We start from the raw sequence: 26,719 nt of genomic DNA, 5'->3' as shown, positions 1-26,719 counted from the left end.
TACAGTTGAGCCCGAGAAGAGGGGCCCAGTTTGAATGTTTTGTTTACAAACTGCAACGAACAAAACTCCAGACTCTACCTTTAATAGATGAGAACTAATAAATCACTTTGATGGTGCATCACTCTAGCCCGTATTTCCCATGGAAGTATGTAGCCTATTGCAGTTCCCCAACCCATAGTAAGTTTCATGTGTGTTTTTCTCCCTCATAGTCAGCGTGTAGCTTCTTACCAGGCTAGTTAGCTAGAATGATGTGAATCTTATCTTGAAATAACGTAAAACCACACTTTAACGTTATAACGTGAAAACATCTTATCACGTTATAACGTGAAAACATCTTATCACGTTATATCGTGAAAACATCTTATCACGTTATAACGTGAAAACATCTTATCACGTTATATTGTGAAAACATCTTATCACGTTATAACGTGAAAACATCTTATCACGGAATAACATAATTTCAATTTCATGTTATAACGTGAAAATGTCATATCTTGAAATAACGTGATACTTTCACGTTATAACGTGATAGTTTCACGTTATAACGTGAAAAAAGATATTGTTAGAACAATAAACCTTTCATGTAATTACGTGATGCTGAGCCGTTTTTTTTTTTCCTCCGGTGGCAGCAATACGCTTCCGTAGAAAGGATACAATAATGAAGTGATGACATTTTTTATCCAAAAGGTCAAAGGTCAGCTTCACTGTGACATCATAATGTTCTGCACAAAAAACTTTTCTGGCCATTCTAAAACATCATATCTCAGGAACAGAAGGGGAGACATTTGGTCAGATACTGAATAGGTGACACTAATTTTGGGTGTCCACCTTGAAACTGTGCTCATTGTATAGATCTTCTATGTATGAAGCATCAGTGTTTTCACAGACATGGATGTAAACTGTAAGAGAAACTTTACTGGTGTGTGGAGGCATACAATCACAGGGCAGTAATTCTAGTTGCCAGTGGAGTCTAGCCTTAAAGAGAGCATAGATAAGTTTCACTTTGAGTTCAGTTCCCTGTCAGGGATGGCTGTCTGTTTATGAAGTGCTGATCATCCAACTGAATAAATGAGACTTGGACTATACTGCACGAGTTGTGTGAGAGTTTGTAAACACATGTTTTGATCTAGTTTCAATGTTGTTATATGTAGTTCCCAATCAATCAGTAAAGACATGCGAGAAAAACAAAGCTTTCTTCGAGAATTCAAGGGAGCACAGCGTGACTAATGATTTACAAATGGTCATTTTGTGGGTGAAGTACAGACCAAATCACAGGGTTTGTTTACAGTAACCTCCAGGTAGAAGCCACCGCTGTCTCCATCAGTTAGTGTGTAAGGTAAAGTGGAGAAAATAGACCAATTATTATGTACAATTAAACTGATATATTTTTTTTTTTTTGGTGGACATTTTTTAAGGTGGTTAAAATACATTTGGTGCGGCCTGTCCACAGCAGTATATTGCTCAGCTTCCATGTACTGTTAGTCACAATGATTCAGTTTAGAATCGAATAGAATATACTGTATCTTTGTTGTCCACCATGGGTGGTAAAAGCAGACAGTCAGTAAAACAGGCAGATAGAGTCATTACAAACACTTAACACATTAAATCAGCACATTGTCTGTCTGTAGTTTAAAACTCATCAATCACTTGGATGAGATAAGGATACTGATGGAACTCGGGATGAAGGACTTCTTAAATACATTTTTGGTTGCCAGAGGGACTCTATAGCGCCTCCCAGAGCTCAAGAGTTCAAACTGGCCAAAGAGAGGGTGAGAACTATCTGCCAAGATATTCCTTGCTTTCTTTCTCATCCTTTCAGTAAAGAGTTGGGTCAACGGCTTTTGTGGCCTGCCAACTATTTTACTTGCCTGTGTCACACACTGAAAACACATGTTTGTGTGTGTGTGTGTGTGTGTGTGTGTGTGTGTGTGTGTGTTTTCAGAGGATCTCATTGGTCAGCAGCTTTGCAGCCTCTCTCTTCCGCGGTGGTTACGCTGCCATCGACTACAGTGACGGTACAGTACCATGAAGTGTTCATTCAGCCAGTTATTATTTTATAATTTTATTTAGGTTTTCAACCTAGGGGCTGAGACCCTTCGAAGGGGTCACATGATAAATTGAAGGGTCCTGTGTGATCACCAGTGTCCGTCCATACCCCTTTTCCACCAAATGAGCTCTGGTTCTTGAACTGGTTCCGTTCATATCTCCTGGACCCTTGGTGCTATTCAGTGAACCAGCCTGCGTTTCCACCAGTTTTGAGCGAAACCTTTATAGGCGGTGGGCCGAAGCCGCGATTCCTTGTACTTAAATGATCCCTATCGGGGGAGGACCCAGATTTTTGTTGACAACTTCTTAAGTTTTCGATAAATCAAAAGAAAATTGTTGCCACCGGTACTTCTTGCACATTTTTGTAGATCGGTAACTTTATCACGTTACCTTTTTTCCGGCAAACAGAGCAGACAGCTACGTCCGGGATCCGACATGTATGACGTGATTGTAGTTATCATCCAATGGGATGCTTGGAAAAAAGAAAAAAAACCTTGGAAAAATGGCGCTGCATGTAGAGCCGTACATATATAGCCTAATAAGTCTCTTTTATGTCTTAAATACATAACGTGGTCTTTACACGTTACAGACTTTTCTTTAAACAGTCTGTGTAGGTACCATGTATATTTTCTCTGTGACCTTTATGCAAAATAAACATATCTGATTTCACAAATTTGAGGTCTGTTATCTTGCTTGGGAACTTCACCTGTCATTTATCTGTCAAAATGATGAAACGTCATAAAAACGACCCTCCTCCCGCCACTAGATTAAACTTTGTTGCTATTTTTTTATTTATTTGCTCGCATTACATTAGCATAAGAAATGGAGTGCTGTATGCATATAATTCAGGAAGATGGACCAATCGCTCCTTTTACAGACACAGGATGGCAAAAATTTATTAAATCACTGTTTGAGTGATCACTGAAGAGAGTCTTATAGCTGAAGAGGCAGTGCGGAGATTTCACTTTCACAGCCAGGAACCTGCTGAATATGCTATACCAGCTAATGCTGGCTATCACAGGGACTGCTGCATCCATTTTACTAATATAACAAAAATAAAATGAGCCTTGGGGCATTGGTGGCTTAGTGGTAGAGCAGGTGCCCCATGTACAAGGCTGCTGCCGCAGCGGCCCGGGCTCGACTCCAGCCTGTGGCCCTTTGATGCATGTCACTCCCTCTCTCTCTCCCCCTTTCACACTTGTCTGTCCTATCAAATAAAGGCTAAAAATGCCCCAAAAAATATCTTTAAAAAATAAATAAATAAAATGAGCCCAGAAGACAAGAGAAAAGGAAGCTTTAATTCAAAAGGAAAATGGAACAGAAGGTTGGTATCAAACATGCAGTATGAAACTGTAAATGTGGATCTTGAACTTCAAATCTTCAAAACAGAGCAGACAGCTACGTCCGGGATCCGACATGTATGACGTGATTGTAGTTATCTATTAAAGCAACAGTATGTAACTTTGGCTGCGACACGCGGCTTCGAAAACTGAAACTTAACCATGCACGTTTATGCGTCACACAAAACAGCAATTTTAGTAAAACCGGGTCATATTTTATGGAGAAAATGTCCTCTGGTTTCCCCTCCGATGTCCTAGACTGCTTGGCCTCACCTCTGTGATTCACAGAGGTTCCTGAAAGCAACATGTAGGCTGCCTGCAGACTGAAGCTGCAGCTGCAGCAGTGGGTAGTTGGGGACAGCTCTGCTAAATAAAAGGCTGCAGACAGACAGAGCAGTCATAGGACATCAGAGGGAAAACCAGAGGACATTTTCTCCATAAATTATGACCCGGTTTTACTAAAATTGCTGTTTTATGTGACATATTAACATGCATAGTTTAGTTTTTTGAAGCCATGGGTAGTGGTCAAAGTTACAGAGTGTTGCTTTAACAAGCACTACATATATGAATAAAGTATGTGTCTTCACATACAATAATTGTGATGTCACGACCCAGTGATGTAGGGGAATAAGAATGGTGCACAGCCTCAAACCAAGGTGAAGCCTGAATCTGTGGATGTCTTCTGTTAGTCTTTTAGTGCTAGAAGTAGCAACAGAGACAGAGGATGGTGAGGAAACTCCGGCAAAGACACGGCTCTAAGATCACACACAAGTGACTTCCACACGTCTGAGAGAGCACCACACTTGCTCCAATACAATGTTTGATTTGCAAACATGAAAAATACAGATATGAAGCACACAGCCGGAAGAGAATAAAAGAAAAACTTTCTCAGTGTGAAACACTCACTGCAGGGAAGTTCCTTCTTGCTGCTGAAGAAAGACAGGATGAGAGTCTGCTTCTACACATTCGTGACAGGGACCTAGTGGCTGGTGAGGCATGATACCACTTCTTCTGTTTCAGAGACTACACACGGTACCTGTCAAAAAGGAAAAGTGAGAACACAGAAAGTGTGTGTGATGACTCCTGCAGGAGGGGAAAAAATGATGTAGCTTTCTATATAATGTATGTTATGTTTTGTTTCTTTGTTACAAACTCTCTAATGCTACACGTGATTTACAATCAATTCAATCACTTTCCAAAAACCTTACTTTTTTTCGTTTAGCTGTTAGCTCTCTTTTGCTGTTTCCATGGAGGTTATGTGAGGAAACTGATTAAATGACAACATTGTTTACACATCATCATAGCGTGTTTGCTTGGTTTATGAGACTCAGCGATGTTGGTCAGCAGATATTCTAATAAACGTGCAACAATCCCGGTTATTTCTACCACAAGGACTTAAGAGACCTAACGTAACCCAATGAGAAATAAGATGCAAGCCACTTCAACTTCACTTTACCCGTAAAGTGCGTGAAGCTGCTAGTGAGCGCTTTTTGCACTTTTACACTTGCAAAACGTCACAATACGTTTGAACTCAATACTGTACAAAACACAAGTTGCAAGTCATGCGTTTGAACTCAATACTGTACAAGACAATCAAGTTGCAAACATGTTTTTAATAATATAATAACATTACTTACTTGTCTCCGTCATGTCCATCTGCCGATTCCTCCGTTGAACAGCTGTGCTCAGTGTAGCTAAATCCACTAACGACGGCCCTCCCTCAAAATCTTAGCGTTCTATTGGTCAAACTGTTATAGTAGACTGCAGCGATTGCCTGAATATTAAACAAACTTTAAATTATAATTGTGGAAAAATGTGCAAGAATATCGAGTGGCAACAACCCGGATCTGATGAAGAATAAAATAATCTTCACAATTTTACAAATCCAGGTTATCCCTGCACGGGGATCATTACTTTGTAAAACTAATGCAGATACGCGGCTTCGGCCCACCGCCTATTATAATTGATATGTGTCATCAATGGAGGGTGTTGGACAATGCACTGTGAACTTTTGTTTTGTTTTGACAGATATTTGTTTTTACTTGAAAAACAAGCATGGACCTATTAATGAGATCACCACATGCTTTTTGATGATTTCTTACTTGACTTCTCCATTGTTGCCTTCTCCACCATTTCCAGCCTGTAATATAAGAGATGCCCACTGATGTTGTCACAGTTTACACTTTAGGTCAAGGAAAACCCTCTGTTTTTTGTTTCCAGCTGAGAACCAGCTTTCTGGGTTCTGAACCAGTTTATTTTTGGTCAAAATGCTCTGAATGGTTAAAATGTAGGTGCAGGAACCGGAACAGAGCAGCTTCCATGTTGGTGGGAAAGAGGCACCAGTAGCAATGCTGGAGTTTTCAATCATATCACATGATCTTCCTGCTATGACCGACAGCGTGATTCATACCAATGTTGTGTCTCTGCAGACTTTGGGAGAGCGTGGCATCTGCTAATCATTTCTTAATTTGGACAGTCAGAGGCTTACAATCCTCTATCAGTCAAAAACTAATTTCACGATTATGCCACCTGAACCAGCTGTCAATCAGTTTTTAATTAAGCCAATCACTTTACAGTATTGTATGGGTGAGATACAGCAGGCTAATAATAAGGTATTGGATAACTTTGGTATTTTTCAACCTGGGCTCTATTTCCCCATGTGTTTGTGTGCGTATGATTCATGGGTACCGTTTTGGGTAGCTAAAACGGTAACGGTGCTTTTTTTCGCCACTGACCAGTTCAGATCGCCAGTGCTATCTCTGTAGATAGCATATTGTAGCGGCCCTGGGGCAGTGGTGAGTGTGAATGAGTGGAGTCAGCTGTCAGTGAGTGTTGGAGCAGAGAGGGGGAGGGCTGCCCCGCTGGGTACTGTAAGTGAGTATGTGTGTATGAAGTGTGTATGTTACGCTAGAAGAGTCAGAGTTTGGGACGGAGTCTTTTACGTGCTGGAGTGTTACCGAAGTTTTTGGAGTGCTCAAATAAATGGGCCTTTTTCCCGAACGCAAGAACAGGATGTCGCGCGACACCCCGTACAGCTTTCACAGGCTGTCTTTGTCGGACAGCGAGATGCTGAAGTTGTGGCTAGTTGTGCTACAAATGGATGCTAACACTCCTGTCCAGACACTGCACCTTGCAGACCATCGGGTCTGCAGTGCTCACTTCTCCCAAGATGACTACTGCCAGCCGAAGAAGAGAAGACATCCAATCCCGAAACACCTCTTCCTCAAGAAAACAGCTGCCCCACGAGTAGAGAGAGCTACAGACACAGTGGAGCAAAGCTCGTGACATCACACAGCCCAGAGGTAAGGGAAAGGCTAGTATGCTATTTACAGAGATAGCACTGGCGATCTGAACCAGTCAGTGGCGAAAAAACACACACTTCATACACACATACTCACTTACAGTACCAAGCGGGGCAGCCCTCCCCCTCTCTGCTCCAACACTGACTGACAGCTGACTCCACTCATAGCACTCATAGCACTGGCGATCTGAACCGGTCAGTGGTGAAAAAAAGCACTTTTAATGCGCAAACTTATACGGGACGCATCCGCCTCCCTCAATATTGAACCAGTTTTAGTACGAGTTGTACCCATGAATCATACGCACACATACACGTGGGGAAATAGGGCCCAGGTTGAAAAATACCGAAGTTGTCCTTTAACCTTGGGTTAATAGTTGACGTGCCTGTATAAAGTGGAAGTAGACAACTTTTCAACTAGCCAGCGAGCCAGTTATTTGAAAAGGGGTTTGGTAACTGCCACTTAATCGGTCTGCAGAGGCTTACAGCTGCCAGGTGGTAATTCTAGTTTGCATGTTTTTCTTGTAAAATACTTCATATTGAAGCTTACCAAAATGAAACAATCTGAAAATTAAAAATAGCTCTTTGGTTGCAAGTAGATTTTTATGGATTGATTTCCTTTATTTTTGTGTCATGCACACAAAGTTCCCAAACCCCTAATGGGTTTACAGGATGCCAAAAGCACAGCTGCAGTGGTCACACATCTCATGACAAGATTATTTTACAGCTCAGTCTTAAACAAAAAATTCTGCCTTCACTCCCAAGCTTGGCAAATAAAATCTGCTGCAACAAAGGTTTCCTCCCTGGAGCACAACTCATGTTAGTTTTTCATCCAGCCAAAATAAATCAGTGCAACTCATGTTAGTTTTTCATCCAGCCAAAATAAATCAACATGAATTGATGTCATTTCACTGAAAACAGGTGCCTTATGTTCTCATAGACAGGACAGTAAAACACAAAGTAAACCTTAATTTCACTTGTAGCTCAAACCAGAAACAGTTCTTCTCAGGAGGGCAATTAAACCTGCTGCTCTCTGGAGCTAATGCTAATGTTCCTGAATGGAGCTGTGCACGTGGGGATTTTTGTCTTTTCTTTAAATCAAACTTCACATTAAGTCCTCCATTGTCTCAATTACTTCACTTTAATGCGTCATGCAACCCGTTCTCATTCTGAAGTTGTGAAATACCGCCACTCGGTCAGTGATTTTGATGTCAGACGACAATGAAAAGCATCCTTTTGTGGGGGTATGATATACTATGCAGCGTCAGTTTGAAATGCCTCTGGATAACAAGGAAATATAAGGAGCTGCAAAGTCCCTGTAGGATGGGTGGGAGGGGCGGTAGATGGGTCCAACACACACCTGACTTTGACCCAGGAACCCACTGTTTGCTCTCTGTGTGCATATTGAACCAAACCATGATGTTTTTTTCTAAACCAAACCATGTGCTTTTGTTGCACAAGGAAATGAACGTAAATACAAGGTGTTTTACTGACGTTGTGAGTTTATTTTGAAAAAGAATGTATGCATCTAACATGCAGAAACTGTACATTTCTTGTGAAAACAGAAGTGTATTCAGAAAAGACAATGGATTTAACAGTCATAAATTGACACTTCGTCCTGGACCGTCAACAGCAGACAGACTCAGGATACCTAATACGTCACATGTAGACGTTAGAAGTCCACAGACCAAACAGCAATATTTGACGAGTTGGGAGTGAGAGCATGTTGTGTCAAGAGCCAAAAAAATGGAATCTGCTGTTCCCAGTAATCTTACCTGACCTCAGCTAAGTGATCATTTTGTTCACCAGCTGACAGACTGATGAAATGATGGGTTCCCTGACTTCAGGTTCAGGGATGAATCTGTTGGACATCAGGACCAGAAACTGGTCTGAGATCTGCCTGGAAGCCACCGCTCCTCATCTGGACCGACTGCTGGGAGCTCCGCTGCCCTCCACATCTATACTGGTGAGAGTGGGCCATCCATACTGGTGTGGTTTGACTGTTTGCATGTGATGTTGACCTCAGTGATAAAGTTTAAAAAATATTTACGATAAAGTGACAACCCAGTCATCAGAGTAGATGTATGCATTTCTACATGTTATTATGTTACATTTGTTCAATAATATGTAAAAGCTCTGTTAAATGTGTGGTTATGTTTAGGCACATAAAACACATGATTATGGATAGAAAAGATCATATTTTGGTTTAAAACACCCAGTTTTGGTGCCACAATCACCGCTTGAAATGCTGCCAGTGGTCCGCTAAAAACAACTGTTGTTGTTGTTTGTTTGTTGAACTTTCACGGTGATCTACAGTTCAGCAGGCATTTCCCCAAGGTGTCACGCATGATTACGTGTACAAACATGTAATCTGTACTACGTCACTTTAGAAACTTTGATATGAGACATATGAAATGGACAAATGTAATGTATCTGCGGTTTGTAGAAATGTGCAATACCAACATTTTCCTCTGTAGACTGGACTGGAAGTCGGCTGAGACAGTGGTTTTCAATCTTGGGTCCGGGGACCCCTGGAGTCCTTGAGGGAGTTCCAGGGGGTCCCCAACATGAATGGGAAGAAGCTTATTTTCAGTCTTTAGTTCACTATAGAAGGGAGTCCAATGTGAGTAGGAGTCATAAGAGTATTCTAATCAGAGGTTCCACTTCTTCTCCAATTATCTCCTCAACTACAGTCTTAATCACATCTATCGACCAAAATCTTATCAGATGGAGGCCTTTGAAGTGAAATCTTATTCATGACCTAATGTGTATCATTTTATTGGTCCTTGACATGAAAGAGGTTGATAACTATTGGGCTGAGACAAACTTTGACTGCTCCCTCTTGTTGTTGCAGGGTCCCGTGTCCTCCTACTTTGTGCATCGATATGGTTTCTCTGAGAGCTGCAGGGTGGTGGCTTTCACTGGAGACAACCCAGGTGAAATATAAAGAACCACAGCCAGGACTTCAGAAATAATTAAGTCTGAACAGTTGCTTATGTGTAAAGTTTTCCCGTAGGCCTCTTTGTGACATCCAGCTTCTTGCAGCAGGTCATCAAATCTCTTCATTCTAAATCTGTACACAGAACCTATTCCTCACCACGTTAACTGTCTCTGATAAAGGTCATCATGTGGTTCTGCCCTCTTGTGGCTTTTTAACCTTCCCAACACATGAATGAAAAGTGTATATTATGTATTCCCCTCATAGAGAACAACATATTGCCTATTTTAAATCGTGAATCAGCAGTATAACAATAGATGACACTTTTTGGACACTTAAAGACCTGATTCTGCCAACAGTATCTGTATGTATCTATTTCTATATTACTATCATTATGATTCATAACTTAATTTCCTTTTAGTTCAGTGGAAAAGCTCTCATATTATAATAAATATGCATTTAATGTAAATAGAACGAAATTGCTTACATAATTAGCACATAGTTTTATTGTCAAATATCCAGGTAAGTCATTTTTGACCTCTGAGGACCGTGAGAGGTTAAATCCAAGATGGCTGCCAGTCCACCGGGTCTAATGTTCAAATACATTTAATTTTTGAACCAAACAGTGAAGAAAACCATTTAAAAGTGTTATTTCCGTCTTAAGATCATGTGATATTTTACAAAAGTCTTCAAGGAATTTCCTAGAATTTGGCACAAACATCCACATGGACTTGAATTAACTGATTATATTTTGGTAGTCAAAGGTCGACGTCATTGTGACATTGCATCTATCTCATTGTCATGATCGTGAAATGTTAATAAGGTTTTAAGCAAATTTCTTCAAGTTTGGCACAAAACGTCCAACTTGGATTCAAGACTGAACTCATTCAATTTTGATAGTCAAAAATCCAAGGTCACTGTGACCTTGCATCTGTCTCATTTGTGTGAACTCGCAATAACCCTCAAACTCCCACAGATATCCCTAAAGACATGACCTTAAAGGGATACCTTGCTTTCTTTCCCTCTCTCTCTCTCTCTCTCTCTCTCTGTCTGTCTCTCTCTCTCTCTCTCTCTCTTTATTTCTTTCTTCTCTCTCTCTCTCACTGCACTGCACTGGCACTGCATACTGGGAGTTGGTGGTGATGAGAGTGTCTGGTGTGTGAGAGTGAGTGAGTGTCTGGCACGGAGTTTTGAATTGTTTCTGGTGGTACTTCTGGGGGTTTCTCCTTCCTTTCCGACTTCACCCCTGCATGATCAGGTAAATTTTGATATTTTTCTTTTCTTGGCTGGTTGGTGATTGTGTTGCCGGTGTTGCTGGTTGTTTGATGGAGGAATGGCGTCCTTCGAGATGCCGCCCCCATCTAACCGGCATGAGATACGCATAGTCCTGCCAGAGCCCAGTGTGATGCTGAAGGGGGTTTTGTCTGCTCTAGGAGAACAAGCCGGGCGTGACAAGCTTCTTTTTGCTCCTTGAATGAATAAGGCTGTGGTTGTATTTCTTAAAGGGACATTGTGTAACATTTTCAGTTGTTTATTGGCAAAAATTGATGTCTGCATTCATAAATATGTCATCACTGGTGTACTATTACCTCCACCAATAATCTGACTTATTCTCGTAAAAGGAGAATTTTGGATTTGCTTGTACATTGTGCGGGTAAGTCGTCTGTGGGGTTCCATACTGTTTCGCCATCTTGAGAATACATCCGCCAGCAAGGGACATACAGCCCCGCCTTCGGCGTTTTCGTTGAGAGCCAGGCCAGCGCTGCGTGACTGAGGAGCTGAAGGAGAGGAGCAAGAGGCGCTTCACTACTACCCTGGCAAATTTGAAACAAAGTCCCACTCTTTGAGCATAATGCAGGATCATGCATAGGCAGCATCATGGGAGACGGAATCCTTGTCGCCAAGAAAGCACAAATGGGAATAGAAAAGGCAGCGTGACCGGTGAATTAAAAAAATGAGGGTCCACATCGGGGTAGCCTTTCCCAGGTGGAGAGAGCTGCTGAAGGAGAATGGTAATGCAATCGCCGGTCACGTTGCCTTTTTGACTCCCTTTTACGTCTTCTTGGCGATGAGGATTCCGTCTCCCGTGATGCTGCATAATACATGATCCTGCATTATGCTCAAAGAGTGGGACTTTGTTATGCTGCAGTAGTGCCGGGGTAGTAGTGACGCTGGCCGCTAACAGCGGCTAACAGCTGTTAGCGGCGCAGTGTTACGAGGAGAGGGATGAGGTGTGTGAGGTTGAGCCACTTGTCAGTTGTCAAAGGACAAGACGTGATTGGTTTGTTTCGATTTACACCCGCCCCAACAGTCCTACGTTGTAAACACAGCCAGCATGGTGAGGAGGGGGTTTGTCAACTTGCGTCCCGTGTGTCTGTGTAGGAGCCTGAATGAATACTCCATGAAGTATCGGATGACATGGTTTCATCAACGTTATCATAGCTTTTTGGTACACAGACCTGGAGAATGTTTTAGGATAGTAATAACATTATATAAGATAATCATATTGCAAAAATAATACATATAAGATAATAACATTAAAGACAAAATTAAATTGCAATACTTTTTCAAAACTTGATGATTTTACCTTTCTGTACATTTTGTCCAAATCTCTACCAGGAGTGTGTTGATGTTTAAACAAACCCTCACTGATTTATGGCCAAACTTTGAGAAAGACCATTGCACTTGTTTGGAACTTGTGGCGCCCCCCGTCGACAGATTTCAAAATGATTTTACACATGTGGTTCATCATTGTTATTTAACATACCCTGCAAGATTTGTAATGATTGGACAATCATTTCCTGATTTGTAATCTGATTTGTGTGATTGCATGTCAATTTTTTGCATTTGTGGTGCCCCCTAGTGATCAATTTAAATGAAACTTTCAGAATATGTTCCTGGTACCTCTGAAGACATTAGGCCCATTTCCACCACAGGAACTTTGGGGTAATTTTACGGGGCTGGGGCCATTGGTGCGTGTCTCCACCGCAGGAACCCACCCCCGAAGGACAGAGTTCCGGAACTTTTGCAGGGGCTAAACAAGTCCCTGCCTTGGAGTAGGTACTCAGAACGGCCCCGAAAAACTCCTGGCTGGGGCTTGAGGATAACTTGGTGCTGATTGGATATACTCAAGACGGGATGTGACGTCAACAGAAAGCGGCAAAATAGCCGGCATTTTTAAAACTCAGCAGACAAGGGTTAGCTTGTTCATAAGGCCCGTTTCCACTGAAGAAGTTCCTGGTACTATTTGGGGGCAGGAACTACTACAGGAACGTCCTCTCGTTTGGCCCTCTCAACCGCCATGTCTCCACTGAGAGAGCGGAGTACGAGGAGGGTTCCTGTAAAGTTACGGGCTCTGGATGTGACGTAATCGTTGCGCGACCATTTACCGGGGCGACGTAGGGACGCCGTTAGCTGATAGCCCTTAGCGGTGTCTGTAATAACTCACTAAATGGCCCGTGAAAAAAAATATTTTTTCCAGCGGATGTCTTAGTTACAAAATGATTGAGCTAACTGGAGTAGTTTCATGTTGTATCCGACAACGGGAGGCTTTTAACAGATGACGTCCTGATATTAGCCTGCTGTTAGCTGTCCCTGTCAGCTGCAGCCACAGATGCTTTCTAGACATCGTGAATTCACAAAACTGAATAAATACCACACATAGTAACACAAAACTGCTTTGCTAGCTCAATCATGTTGTAACTAAGATATCCGCTGGAAAGAATATTTTTTTCACGGGCCATTTAGTGAGTTTTTTTTACATGGCGGAGGAAGCTATATGAACGAGCTAATCCTTGTCTGCTGAGTTTTAAAAATGCCGGCTATTTTGTTGCTTTCTGTTGTCGTCACATCCCTCCTTGAGTATATCCAATCAGCACCAAGTAATCCCCAAGCCCCAGCCGGGAGTCTTTTGGGGCCATTCTGAGTACCTACTCCGAGGCAGGGACTTGTTTAGCCCCTGTAAAAATTATGGAACTCTGTCCTTCGGGGGTGGTTCCTGCGGTGGAGACACGCACCAACGCCCCCGGCCCCGTAAAATTACCCCGAAGTTCCTGCGGTGGAAACGGGCCTATAGCTTCAGTAACCCCAATAAATGGTCCGAGAAAGAAATATTTTTTCCAGCAGATATCTTAGTTACATGATTGAGCTAGCAAAGCAGTTTTGTGTTGCTGTGTGTGGTATTTATTCAGTTTTGGGAAATCACGATATCTAGAAAGCATCTGTGGCTGCAGCTGACAGGAACAGCTCACAACAGCAGCAAAGCTAACATCAGGACGTCATCTGTTAAAAGCCTCCCGTTGTCGGATACGACATGAAACTACTCCAGTTAGCTCAATCATGTTGTAACTAAGACATCCGCTGGAAATTATTTTTTTTTTCATAGACCGTTTATTGAGTTACTGAGTATTACAGACAACGCTAAGGGCTAACAGCTAACAGCTAACGCTGCGTCGCCCCGGTCAAAATGGTCGCGCAACGATTACGTCACATCCAGAGCCCGGTAACTTTACAGGAACCTTCCTCCTACTATTTGGGGGGCAGGAACTACTACAGGAACGTCCTCTCACTCGGCCCTCTCAACCGCCGTGTCTCCACTGAGAGAGCGGAGTATAGGAGGAAGGTTCCTGTAAAAGTGGAGACACGGCAGTTGAGAGGGCCGAGTGAGAGGACGTTCCTGTAGTAGTTCCTGCCCCCCAAATAGTACCAGGAACTTCTTCAGTGCAAACGGGCCTATAGCTTGCAAGTTCTGTGATGATTGGCCCAAAGGTTGTGAAGTTAGGTATATTCATGTGTTGAGCCAAGCCCCTTTTGAAGTTCATTGGTCAATATTTTCAAAAAACTATGAGATATCAATAATAGTTAAAGCGTTGGTGATAAAATTCTGAGAAAAATCGTACATTTTTCTGCTGATTTCAGGTATATTGTCAAGTATTTTGGTGATATTTGGTTAGAAATTAGATGAAATAGAAAATGTATGTATGTATGTGCATACAGTACAAATTACAACAAGATAATGAATATCACTGTGAGCTAACCGTTGAACCGATCTGAACACCAAATAAATATGTGACATCTAGTATCCAAAGAATGTCTCTGTCAATGGTAGTTGCATTTAGATGAATACTTTTGGCGATATACAGCAGATGTATATTCTTAAGAATATAGAGTGATGGAATTCTGAATTGACTATAATTTGCAGTCCAGAAACGTTTTGTCACAGTGGATGTGCTTGAAAAGTTTTAGCTCTGTAGGACACACTGGTGATTTAGTATGATTTTTTAAAATATGTAATGAAATGTCTTGAAATTTTGATTTAATAATAAACCATGCCCCCTTTAAGCAATCATTTTCAAAATTTGTGCATCAACTGAGACATGACCCTAGATGATGTAAACCATATTTCGTACAAACATCTCTGGCTGATTATGAGATATCAACTTTTTGAATGTGTAGGGCCCCCTATGAGTCAATTTGAATCAAACTTTAAGGGTATGATTGAGTAACTTACTGTATGTAGACATGTTCTACAAGTTTTCCTACTAAGGAAAGGAGGGGACAGTAAACTGAATATAGTTATATTCTGTGTCTTTATACATTTTACAGAGGTTCTACTAATCCTTGAGGCCCCTGTTTTCCCCCTTTTGAATATAAATGTCTCTCTTTTTCACAGACTTTTTTTTCACCTTAATTAATCAGTTTACTGTCCCCTTCACTATTAAGGCTACTCAGTATTATACAATTGATTTGCAGAGCCCTGTAATCATTTTTAAACTTTTTCTAACTCTATACTTTTAGTATTGATATTGGTGTAGATTCTTTGTAATAGGTTCAGACTATTTTTCTGGGGTTCTTTTAGTCCCTAGTAGAGTTATATCCAGTGACTTAAAAGCCTCTTTTCAGCTTAATAATTTTGATGTTCTTATATGTTTCAATGTATTTGAATATTTGTGTTTGCATGTATTGATTCTTGTGCATCAGTCTTGGCAATTGTCTTGTGTCAGCCTGTCATTGTCTGCAGCTGCTACACATATGGTTTCTATTGCTTCTCATTACACCTTACACTGTGACTGGTGCTAGAACTTCAATCAATCAATCAATTTTATTTATAAAGCCCAATATCACAAACCACAATTTGCCTCAGAGGACTTTACAGCATACGACATCCCTCTGTCCTTAGGACCCTCGCAGCGGATAAGGAAAAACTCCCCAAAAATCTCATTACTGCTGAGTTAATCATTTCTTTGGCACAGGAAGTTAAGTCTTACTGGCATTTTAACAACAAGCTCTTACAGAACGGTGTATTCTGCCAGGGTTTTGCTGATTTTTGGTCCTGCTTGCAAGGTAAAAATGGCAATTTTGATTTACTGAGGCAGTGGTGAGAGGTAGGCAAGGCTCAGATACACATCTTCTGCCAGCAGTTTCCATCACACTCCACAACAAGGGTCAAAGCAGCAGTTCAGGAGCTGGAGAACAGCATAAAGAACGCTGAAGGTGCCATGGCCAGCAGCTCGGGCTCTGATATGTATGCCCTGCTGAAGGAGAAAAAACTAGAGCTCAGTACTTTCATGCAGGAGAGGGTGAAAGGAGCTCTTGTTCAGTCCCACTTCCTCAATATTTAAGACATGGACACTCCAAGTGCTTTCTTCTTCAGTATGGAGAAGTCTGCTGCAAGGAGCAAGCTGATGACATACCTACAGCTCCCTGGAGGCAGGGTGACAACAGAGCCCGATGAGATGAGGAGCCATGCTGTTTCTTTCCACTCTTCCCTTTTCAGGGCAGAGGGGTGCGATCCCACCAGTGTTGCAGAGCTGCTGGAGGGGCTCCCTCAGCTCAGTCCAGAGGAAAGGGCTGACCTGGGCAGAGAACTGAGCTTTGAGAACTGAGCTTTGAGGAGCTGACCACAGCTGTGGGGCAGACCACTTCAGGTCAAGCTCCGGGGATAGATGGACTCACCACTGACTTCTACAAGTATTTCTGGAGCTTGGTTGGTCCTGACCTGCATGAGCTGCTCTTGGAGTGCTTTCGTGCAGGGGTGATGCCCACCTCTATTAGGAGGGCATTTGTCTCCCTGCTTCCCAAGAAAGGAGACTTAGCGCTACTTAAGAACTGGAAATCTGTGGCCCTTTTGTATACAGACTACAAAGTGCTCAAACAGGCTACAAGACTATCTCAGCATACTTGTTCATATGGACCAATCCTATTGTGTACCAGGCAGAACAATAATGGACCTTTTCCTGTTTCATGGTCTGTTAGACCTGTGTAATTTGTATCATCTAGACACTGGCATCATATCTCTTGATCAGGAAAAACTTTTGACAGGGTGGACCATAGCTATTGTTCTCCATGCTCAAAGCTTTTTTGTTTGGTTATAACTTTGTTTCTTGGGTGGGGCAGAGGGGTGTAAGGCAGGGCTGCCCCATTTTAGGGCAGTTGTACTGTCTGGCTTTTGAACCTCTGCTGTGCAGGCTGAGAAGCCAACTCAGTGGGTTTGCTTTGTCAGGGGCACACCACAACCAAGCTTTGACAGTATCTAGATGATTTAAATGTGTTTTTCGGGGATCAAAGGGATGTCATAGCTCTTCAGGACAGTCTGGTTATGTATCAGGGCCTCCTTGGCCAAAGTAAACTGGGATAAAAGTGAGGCCTTAAAGGTGGGTAGATGGACAGGTAAGGCAGTGCCCCATCTGCCTGGGGGGAAAGAGGGATGAAGGTGTTGGGTGTGTTCTTTGGGACAGAGGCGTATCAAAGGCAGAATTGGGAGGGCATGATGGAGAAAGTGTGTGCTAAGCTGTCTAGCTGGAAATGGTTGCTTCCCCAGCTGTCATATAGTGGTCGAGTTTTGGTTGCTAACAACTTGGTCACCTCAAGGCTTTCCAGCGGTCTAAAGTGGACTTCTTCTGGTCAGGGCAGCACTGGATTCAGGCCCCTGTGCTGTATTTACCAGTCTTTCTCTGTTCTGTGTTGGGGGCCTGGAGAATCCTGAAGGTTTCCAGGGATCCTGCTGCCACGGCTGGTTAGTGGCTACCAAAAGGAACCACTGTTTCACAACACTTTCATTCAGGCCAGAACCCTCTCTTCAGCTAGTGCACAATCTTCGTTGACAGAGGTCGGATTTGTAAAACTGGGGCATCTGCTGATTCCTGGCAGGACTCTGCTGTAGTGCACAACATCAGACCCAGGCTGCTGGACAGGCTCATTACAGAGGTCCATGCAGTGCAGGCATGGGTGCCTAAGATCTTTCATGACAGAAGACAGGACACTATCTGGCCAGTGGGTGGAGGATGTGGATTTTAGCTTCCCACACCTGGTTGTCTCTCCCAGTGTTTGGGAGTGGCATGAGGTGGAGGGCAGGATCCTTTCATTTACAACCCCACAGCTCAGTAAGTTTGAAGACCTTGGGACCAAGGCTGTTTACATCCTGTGCGTGAAGGTCAGGCATTTGCAGTCTTTGCAAGCCAAGGTTGCATAGAGATGGATTGAATTTTTTGGCCCAGGCTCCTCCTCGAAGGGCTGCTGGCAGTCCCTTTATAAATCACCAGTTGAAAAACGGTCAACTGACCTCAAGTGGAGGGTTGTGCATGGGGTGACAGCCACGAACAGAAACATAGCACGCATGGATCCAGATCATGGGGAGGCTTGTCTTTTCTGTTCACAGTGTGAAACTTTAACACATATTTTTGTTCAGTTTCCAAGGTTGGTGGATGTGTTTCAGCTGTTGAGGGGTTGGTTTGAAGGTCTGGGGGAGGGTTTTTCTTTTCCACTGTTCATATTTGGTCCCAGGTACCTCGTCAGGAAGAAGGACCCTCACACACTGTCAAACTTCCTTTCAGCTACTGCCAAGTGTGCCAACTGTGGTGAGACTGGTGAAACTGCAATGAGACTGTGGTGAGACTGTGATGAGACTGGTGAGACTGTGGTGAGACTGCAATGAAACTGGTGAGACTTTGATGAGACTGCGATGAGACTATGATGAGACTGTGGTGACTTTGATTAGACTGTGGTGAGACTGTGATGAGATTGGTGACTGGTGATTGTGGTGAGACTGTAATAAGGCTGTGGTGAGACTACGATGAGAATGTGGTGAGACTGTGGTGAGACTGAGCTGAGACTGCAATGAGACTGTGGCGACACTGCGATGAGACTGTGGTGAGACTTCAGGGAGACTGCGATGAAACTGTGGTAGAATAGAATAGAATAGAATAGACTTTATTGTCATTTAGTGTTGCTTTCGTCAATGGTAGTCATGTGATGATAACTACAATTGAATATATAATGCAATATTGTTGACGAATAAAAACGAGACTGAATGTGGTTTACAAAATAAAACCTCTGCTAAAATGTCTCTTCATTTTCGTTGACCAAAACGAGACGAGACGAAATAACATTATAATGTTTAGTCGCGTTATTACTATTATTTTGCAGTATTTCTGTTTCCTAGGCTGTGCGTCGCACTGCACAGACGGATTACAGCCGTGACAATATACAGTACAACATCACTCGCTCTCATGTGATATTGCTTTTATACAACAGTTCAACAACAGCTTAAACAACAATGCTGAGTAAAGAAATGTTAACAAAAGGTGATGAAATAAATTATTTAAGTATGTTATGTAGCTCCGTGGAAAAAAAAAAAAAAAAAAAAAAACAGTACCCCCAGTCTGTTGCCAGGCAACGCGGCACACACGCCAGGGACTCACAAGCTACTTTGTATTTACATTGATCTGCAACTGTGTAACTTCGTCCAGTTCGGCCGATGAAACGTTGGCTAACCTGGATGTTGGCATGACCAGATTCAGCTTCCTCTCTCCCTCATCCTCATCAGTACCTCATCAGATGATCATTGATAATTCCTGACCGTGTTCGCTTAATTTTTGCTCCTCTCCAGTTTGTCGAGGTTGGCTGATGTTACACAAACACACCTGGAGGTTTCGTCGCCGGTCATTTTGACCGACAGGGTCATAAAAATCCGGTCATAATCTGTTTTTACCGGTCATTTTAATTTTCGTTTTTAAATGATAATAAAGATATTCAAAGACATTTAGTTTTCATGTGTTCGTTTGTTCTCCTCACGTTCCTCAGTGCGTGCTGTTGTTATTTTATTTTGGAAATTGGCCAGATTCTCTCGTCTTTTCTGTGTCCGACTTCCTGTTTGGCACGATCCGCTCTATCCAGCTTGACAGAAGCGCTCGCGGCTCCTGTGAAAAATAGACCAGACGCTGAACTGAAGCGCTGCCTCTACTCCGCAGGTGCTCCACTCTGCTCAGTGGCCTGTGTGGACAGTCAGATAGGTTAACATGGGCGCTGACTGAAAACTGCCTCCGCTGCTGGGCGCCGTGCCTCGGTTCCGCGTCCGGTGTGTCCAGGGCGTTATGTCAACAACGTTACATGAAGCAGATGAATGACCTTTTCTCTGCAGTGTGGAAATTGGCAGCCACTTAAACCACTGACTGTGCACTCCACCGCCAAGTGGGCAGGGGTGGTAATTGCAACCGGTCAAAATGACCGACGGCCTTCAGATTTTCCAGTCGTTGTAAAAAAACAGTCAATGACCAAGAATATCCGGTTAATGCGACCCCTGGTCTGGAGGTGTGTGATTTAATTGACCTGTAGCGCTACCTGGAGGGCATCAGTTCAAACAGGTGATGGGCTGGATGTGAGGGGTCTGTTGTTGTGGATGTGATCCTGTTGTGACAGCGGGATTTGGATATGTCATCCAGCGTGGGCAGAGGGCAACCAATGATTTTTTGTGCTGAGTTGAACACTATTTGGAGGGTTTTCCTGTCAGCTGCCTGGAGCCAGCATACCACACACAAAGACAGTATGTGAGGATGCTCTCCACAGAGGAGCGGTAGAAGGCCAGCAGCAGCCTCTTCTCCAAGTTGTTTTTCTTGAGAACTCTCAAGAAGTACAGCCGCTGCTGCACCTTTTTCACCATAGCTGTGATGTTGGTGGTCCAGGAGAGATCAGCTGAGATGTGGGTGCCCAGGAACTTGAAGGAGGTGACAGTCTCCATACTCTCTCCTCCGATGAAGAGAGGGACAGGGTCATCTCTGTTTTTCCTAAAGTCTATGATGAGTTCTTTTTTTTTGATGTACAGAGACAGGTTGTTCTCTGAACACCAGGTAGACTGCCTTCCCACTCCGTCCCTATAGGCAGACTTTACAGACTTATTAATTCACAGGGACCAGTAATATTGTGTACTGGACAGATCCACCATGGACAAAATCTTCCTTATGAGGGACTTATTTGATGTTTGCAAGCTGTACAATATTGATGTGGGGGTCATTTCATTAGACCAAGGAAAAGCTTTTGACAGAACTGAACATCATTTTCTATTTTTCCACTTTGAGAGCTTTTGGTTTTGGAGAGACTTTTATGTCTTTGTTGAGGATGCTCAATAATGACGCCTTTTGTGTGCTGAAGGTGGGTGGTGGGCTGAGCTGTCCAGTGCAGGTTCAGAGAGGCATTAGGCAGGGGTGTCCTCTCTCTGGATTGCTGCACTCTTTAGCCATTGAACCACTGTTAAGCAGGTTGAGATCTAGGCTGGCAGTTGTTATGCTGCCAGGTTTGCCACAGCGCCCCTCATTGGTGGTATCTGCCTATGCGGATGACATCAGTGTTTTTGTTAGAGACCAGAGGGATGTGACTCTCCTGGTTGACAGTTTAGAGTTACATTAGAGGGCATCTTCAGCAAAGACAATCTGGAGGAAGAGTAAAGGTTTGCTGGTTGGGCAGTGGCAGATTTCTCAGTTACCAGGAAATCTCAGCTGGGGGCGGCAGGGTGTGAAGGTATTAGGGATTTTTGTGGACTTCCTTTGGTCAGGGCAGCACCGGTTGCGTTCGTCTGTGCTATACCTGCCAGTGCAGGACAAGCCTGGTGGACATCACATCTTGTACCGTAGCCTTCAGACTGCAGACAGCTCAAAAACTGTTGTATGACTTTGGGCTGCCTTGGATGGACACTGCCTGTCTGCTGCTGAGGAGAGCTGGATGCTAAGAACTGGACAAACACCTCCTCCTGCTCCAGCACCAGTCTATAGACTGGTTTGACACCTTTTTACCAGTCTGTTTTATGGGCATGGCAGGTCTTCTCAATACACTGAAAGGCTGTGGGGACACCTGGGATGTGGCTCTTTGATGAGCCCCTCTTTGGAACCAGTTCCATCTCCTCTCAGGTCCTGTCATCTATTAGTCTGAGAACCAGACTGAGAGCGGCTGGCATAGTGAAGCTGAGTCACCAAATGAAGACGTCTGTCCCTCGTCTGACTGAGTTGCTTGACATCCGCTCCAACAGACTGCTGCTCAGGCTGGTGGAGGAGATCTGTACTTCCCTGTCAGCTGCCCTCAGAGCTTTTGCTGAAGACTGTACTCTCTCTGACTAGTAAGATGATGAACATGAGTGTGTCTTTCCTTCCCTGGGTGTCTCTCCTGCTGTTGGGGGTGGCAGGATGAGGAGGACACCCTGAGGAGGACACCCTGCTGTCTTTTAAGACCCCAGAGCTGGTGGACTTTGAGTCAGTGGGGAAAAAAGCCATTTATCACATCACTGTGAAGGTTTCAAACTAACTGGCAGGGGTGAAGGTATCGAGGTGGACTTAGTTTTTTGGTATTGGATCATCTGCGATGGGCTGCTTGTGGTCCCTGTACAAAGCCCCCGTTGACAAACGGACAGGTGACCTCCAGTGGAGGATCGTACATGGGGCCATAGCTACAAACAGATATCTGGTGCACCTTGATCCCGGTACAGGGGACAGTTGTCCTTTCTGCTCAGAGACAGACACACTTTAGCATCTGTTCATTCAGTACTCCCGGCTCAGCAGGGTGTTCAGACAGCTACAGGACTGGTTTCAGGGTTTAGCGAATTTCTCATTTCCACTTTTTATTTACAGTCCGGTATGCAGCAAAGAAAAGATCCACACAATATTGATTAATTACCTTTAAGGGTGGGCCAAGCTAGCTATCTGGAAAACTAGGAAGGAGTGAGGAGTCAGGGGTCACAGGATGTAGTCAGGATGTTTTAGGGGATGCTGGCTGCTTGGCTCAATATGGAGTTTGGATTTTACAGCCTGACCACCAGGATGGATGCTCTTTTTGACATTTGTGGGGTGCAGGAGATATCTTGTTCTGTGCGGGAGAACTCCTTGGTTCTCAATTTCTGATACAGTCCTGGTGTGGTTTGGCAGGTTTTCCTGGTGTTTTTCTGTGGTTTATTTGCTGCTGTAGTTTTGTAAAGTCTATTTTGTAGTTTGTAGTTTCTGTAAAATGGCTGTGTCAACAGGAGTAACCTTGGAATAAAGGTCCATTTTAAATTAAAAATCTATCTCACTCTCTCTCTCTCTGTTACTGTAAATAAGTATAATAATAACAAAATATATGGAAATAATCATCAGAATGTCACCAAATTTTGACTGGGTGTTCACAGACAGTTATTGCATACAATACAGCAAGATCTCAGCAATACCTTTGTCCATTTTTGAAATGTATACACTTAAACATACAAATTATAGGTGGAAATTGAATAGGAAATAAAAAAATCCAAAAGGCATGTATATATATGTCTCTCATTATTAAAGTAAGGAGAACTATCACCCCAAAATGTTATTAATATGTTCCAAAGAGTGTTATCTTATCATAAAAGTAGGTTATTTGACTATTCACCCTCTGATGTCACCAGCCCAACTAGTGCAGCCAGCACCTTAAGCCCTGAGCATGTTTTTTTATGTTCTGCCTAAAACAACATACCAACATTCAAATGAGTATATCTCAAAAACTACAGGGGCTGCAGGCATAACTTTGGTACATGAAGAAAGGTAAGATGTGTGAGATTTTAAATTGGGAGTCTAAATTAATGTAGGTTTTACTCAATTACTCTGCTGACAAAATACCCAGTAGAAATTGAATGTTGATCTCCGCTTGACCTCATTGAACAACAGTACACACAATCATATTTTTATAGGCTACAATAACATTCTTGGTATCAATTGATTTGTATAGGCCTGTAGAGTCATGATATAAAGTAATTTTGGAACACAGTAACACTATACAGACAGCAGGTTTAGCTAAAGACTGTGTAGTCTTGTCCAATCTTTTCCGTTTCATATTTATCTGTTCCCGTATAAGCATCCCCTAAATGTGTAAAGTGAAGGACACAAACCATAGATTGAAGGCAGAAATTATAGATATTTAATGCAAACCAGCTAATTTTAAATACATTCTATGTATTTTAATCTTTTCTTTGAATAACACTGATAGTATGGGTCTACTGTAATAGACTATTAATCAACTGCATGACACCATATTACAAATGATTTCACTGAAGGTTTGGACTAAATGAATTTGAAAAAAAGAAGAGAGTCTAAGATAAATCATCATTTGGATCCTAAATGAATAATCAATTATAAACAGTATAGATATGTCACCCAACATAAGCAGTCTAGGGTTCAACTATGCCATCATCTGCAGTTCTATTGGGGCACTCCATGGAGTCACAGGCACAGAACTCAATACAGGGCAAGCCAGTTGCAAAACAAGGACATTTGTTCTGTTGACTGCATTGTTTGTCCTTGCAGTAGAGATGTGTAAGGTCTCGCACTTCTTGTGCTGCTGCTGCATATTCATCAACTTCCAGCCTTTCCCCACAGGACTCCAGAGCATTGGTTTTCTGTGATGACTGTGGCACCAAACAACCGTTTGGTACATGGCTCTCAGTACATGCTGCCTAAATACTTCTTCAGCTGGGGGCAGTTGAGAGGCAGGCATGTCTGAGGTGGATGCCAGTACATACCTCAACTTGTCCAGGGTGGTGCACTGATCCCCTTTCTCATTTTTCTTGCAGCCATACAAAATGAGGACATAACATCTGGCTACAGGCAATGAGTCTTGGAGATTTGATGTCAAACCAAATTGACCTAGGTCTTTCAGGTCCTCCAAGTGCTTCTGCAGCTTTGTGAAAGCAGTCGTTTTCCCTATTTTAAAAAAGCTGCTTGTTGTATCACAGCCGGTCAGTGCATGACAAGCTGGAAGGCACTGACACAGATCTTTTCCCAGCTTTTCGCAGACTTCAGTTATTGGCACAAACCTCTCTTTGCCTGTATGGCCTTTGTGCATTATGATTGAAGCTGATTCAAACATGCTTTAACTTGCATAATACAAGAGCAACACAAGGACATCAGTGTCATCACACTTGATGATGACTCGTGTGTATGTCTTGGCCAGGTGGATGGCATGTAGCACTATCCTAGTGTTGGCTTCTTCTTGGTCACTCATCAAATCAGGCAGGCTTTCCACACTATCCTTTCAGATGGTTTTGGTTTCTTCTTCATCTTCAAAACCTCCAGCCAGGATGATCGTCTGTTTGGCAGTGAGTCTACATGGAGCTGAGCTGGTTATGTAATTACACACAAAAGCTGAAAGCATAGCCTTGTTGCCACTGCTTGACATGTACCTCCTGTAATTTGGTACTTTTGTGTGTCCTGAGATCACATGTGTTGGTCTTGCATCTCCAACTGTTCCTCGTCTTTCTCTCTCCTGTTGCTTGATGGAGTTTGGGTGGTCATATCTGTCAAAAACCATGGCAACACAACTGATTTTCTCCTCTCCCAATAGCAGTGAAACTATTCTTCTCAGAACGCGTTCTGCAAGGTCACTGAAAGTTTAAAACCCTGATTCATTGAGACTCTGGAGTAAAGCCATACCATCTATGATGTATGCAGATGGTGCTGTTACATCAGGTAAGTGGGACTCACGTGTCACAGTTGACTATCTTCTTGGCCAGGTCAGCTTTGGACGTTTTTCTCATCCTGCCATCATCATCATAGAATAAAGCAGGTGGTACAGCAGCTAACTCATGAGACAACACATTTTCCATTGACACATCTCTTTGCCTTGAAACTGCTAGAAATCTTCTGAAAAGAACCTCCGAGTCCATCTGATGGTATCCAGACTTGCTTTGCGATACTGGTGCTTTCATATCTGCAAAAGTGACGGAGCACTTTTTTTTCTCTGGGTCCCAGAAACTCTTGTTTCTTGTGTCCTTAACAAGGCGTTGCTCTATGAACAGCTGGTTATGGTGTTGGGCATCTTCAAGGAAACAGGACAAACCTTTTGCCACCTTCTCAGAGGCAACTTGGCCAGTGACAATATTTATAAGCTCTTCAGGAACACTATCCAGATCAAAGGGGTTTTGGTTTTCATCCACAATCTCCGTGATCTTTTGTATGTCTGTCTCGTCTCAGATGGTTCTGGAGGATCCATGCTCTTGGTGGGTTTGTGGACCTTGTGTTTTTTTGCCACAAAGCTCTTTCATGGCATCCACATATTCTGTTGTCACATGCCGTGTCATCAACCATCTTGTGAGAGCTCTCTTCTTAAGAGTGAGACCAACAACTCCACCTTCACTCTTGTCCTCATGGTTGATTGTTTGCTCCAGGGCCTGGTCAGTTGGCACGCAGTTGAAACTCCGCTCGTCAGACCGCCGTGCAACAAAGCCACCTTCTTACAGAAACTGACTCTGGTTGCTGTTGCTGACATCTTCTCATTTCGTCAACATAAATTGGCATGTACTTGGAATAGTTGTTTCATCCAGTAGCCTTGAACCACGGTAAAACTACCACCATACAGTTCAAGTAAAGTTCAAAGTCTGCATCCATCTCTGCCTGTAGCATTCTCAACAGCAGGTCTACTCCTTGCATGAATGTGAACCAATAAGCAAACGTGGCAGACTGCTTACTTCCTGTTGTTGAAAAAAGGTGAACTGACTTAATCCATGTGTTGATCTTCAATTTCATTGATGCGTTGTTTTGTTGATGTCCAGTCTTTTGCATGGAATAAATGTTGTACATCCTTCAGCCGTTCTAACCTTGAGGTTAGTGGTTCCAGTCCTTGCCGCTGTGTCCATGACATCATTGCTTTCCAAAAGAGTCAAAAAAGAGCTTCTTGGATGATCTTCAAGCTTCTCACCCCTCTTGACAGTTGTTTGCCTTGGAGCATTTGACATGCAGTGTTCTCACCATATACAGTACAGGCCAAAAGTTTGGACACACCTTCTCATTCAATGCGTTTTCTTTATTTTCATGACTATTTACATTGTAGATTCTC

The 26,719-nt window shown here is 43.0% G+C and overlaps 1 protein-coding gene across 1 annotated transcript in view; it reads left to right on the top strand.

The window, feature by feature from the left end:
* xylb (xylulokinase homolog (H. influenzae)) overlaps positions 1-26,719 on the top strand; it is a 195,252-nt gene that overhangs the window by 45,424 nt on the left and 123,109 nt on the right. Inside the window, exons 8-10 of the mRNA XM_033639227.2 lie at positions 1,943-2,015; positions 8,532-8,650; positions 9,539-9,620. Coding sequence (XP_033495118.1) covers positions 1,943-2,015; positions 8,532-8,650; positions 9,539-9,620 — 274 coding nt within the window. The remainder of the gene's footprint in view (positions 1-1,942; positions 2,016-8,531; positions 8,651-9,538; positions 9,621-26,719) is intronic.

The sequence above is a fragment of the Epinephelus lanceolatus genome, chromosome 20, assembly GCF_041903045.1.
Source record: "Epinephelus lanceolatus isolate andai-2023 chromosome 20, ASM4190304v1, whole genome shotgun sequence".
Classification (NCBI taxonomy): domain Eukaryota; kingdom Metazoa; phylum Chordata; class Actinopteri; order Perciformes; family Serranidae; genus Epinephelus; species Epinephelus lanceolatus.
The sequence above is the reverse complement of the archived record's forward strand: the minus strand, read 5'-3'. Positions and strand labels throughout refer to the sequence as shown.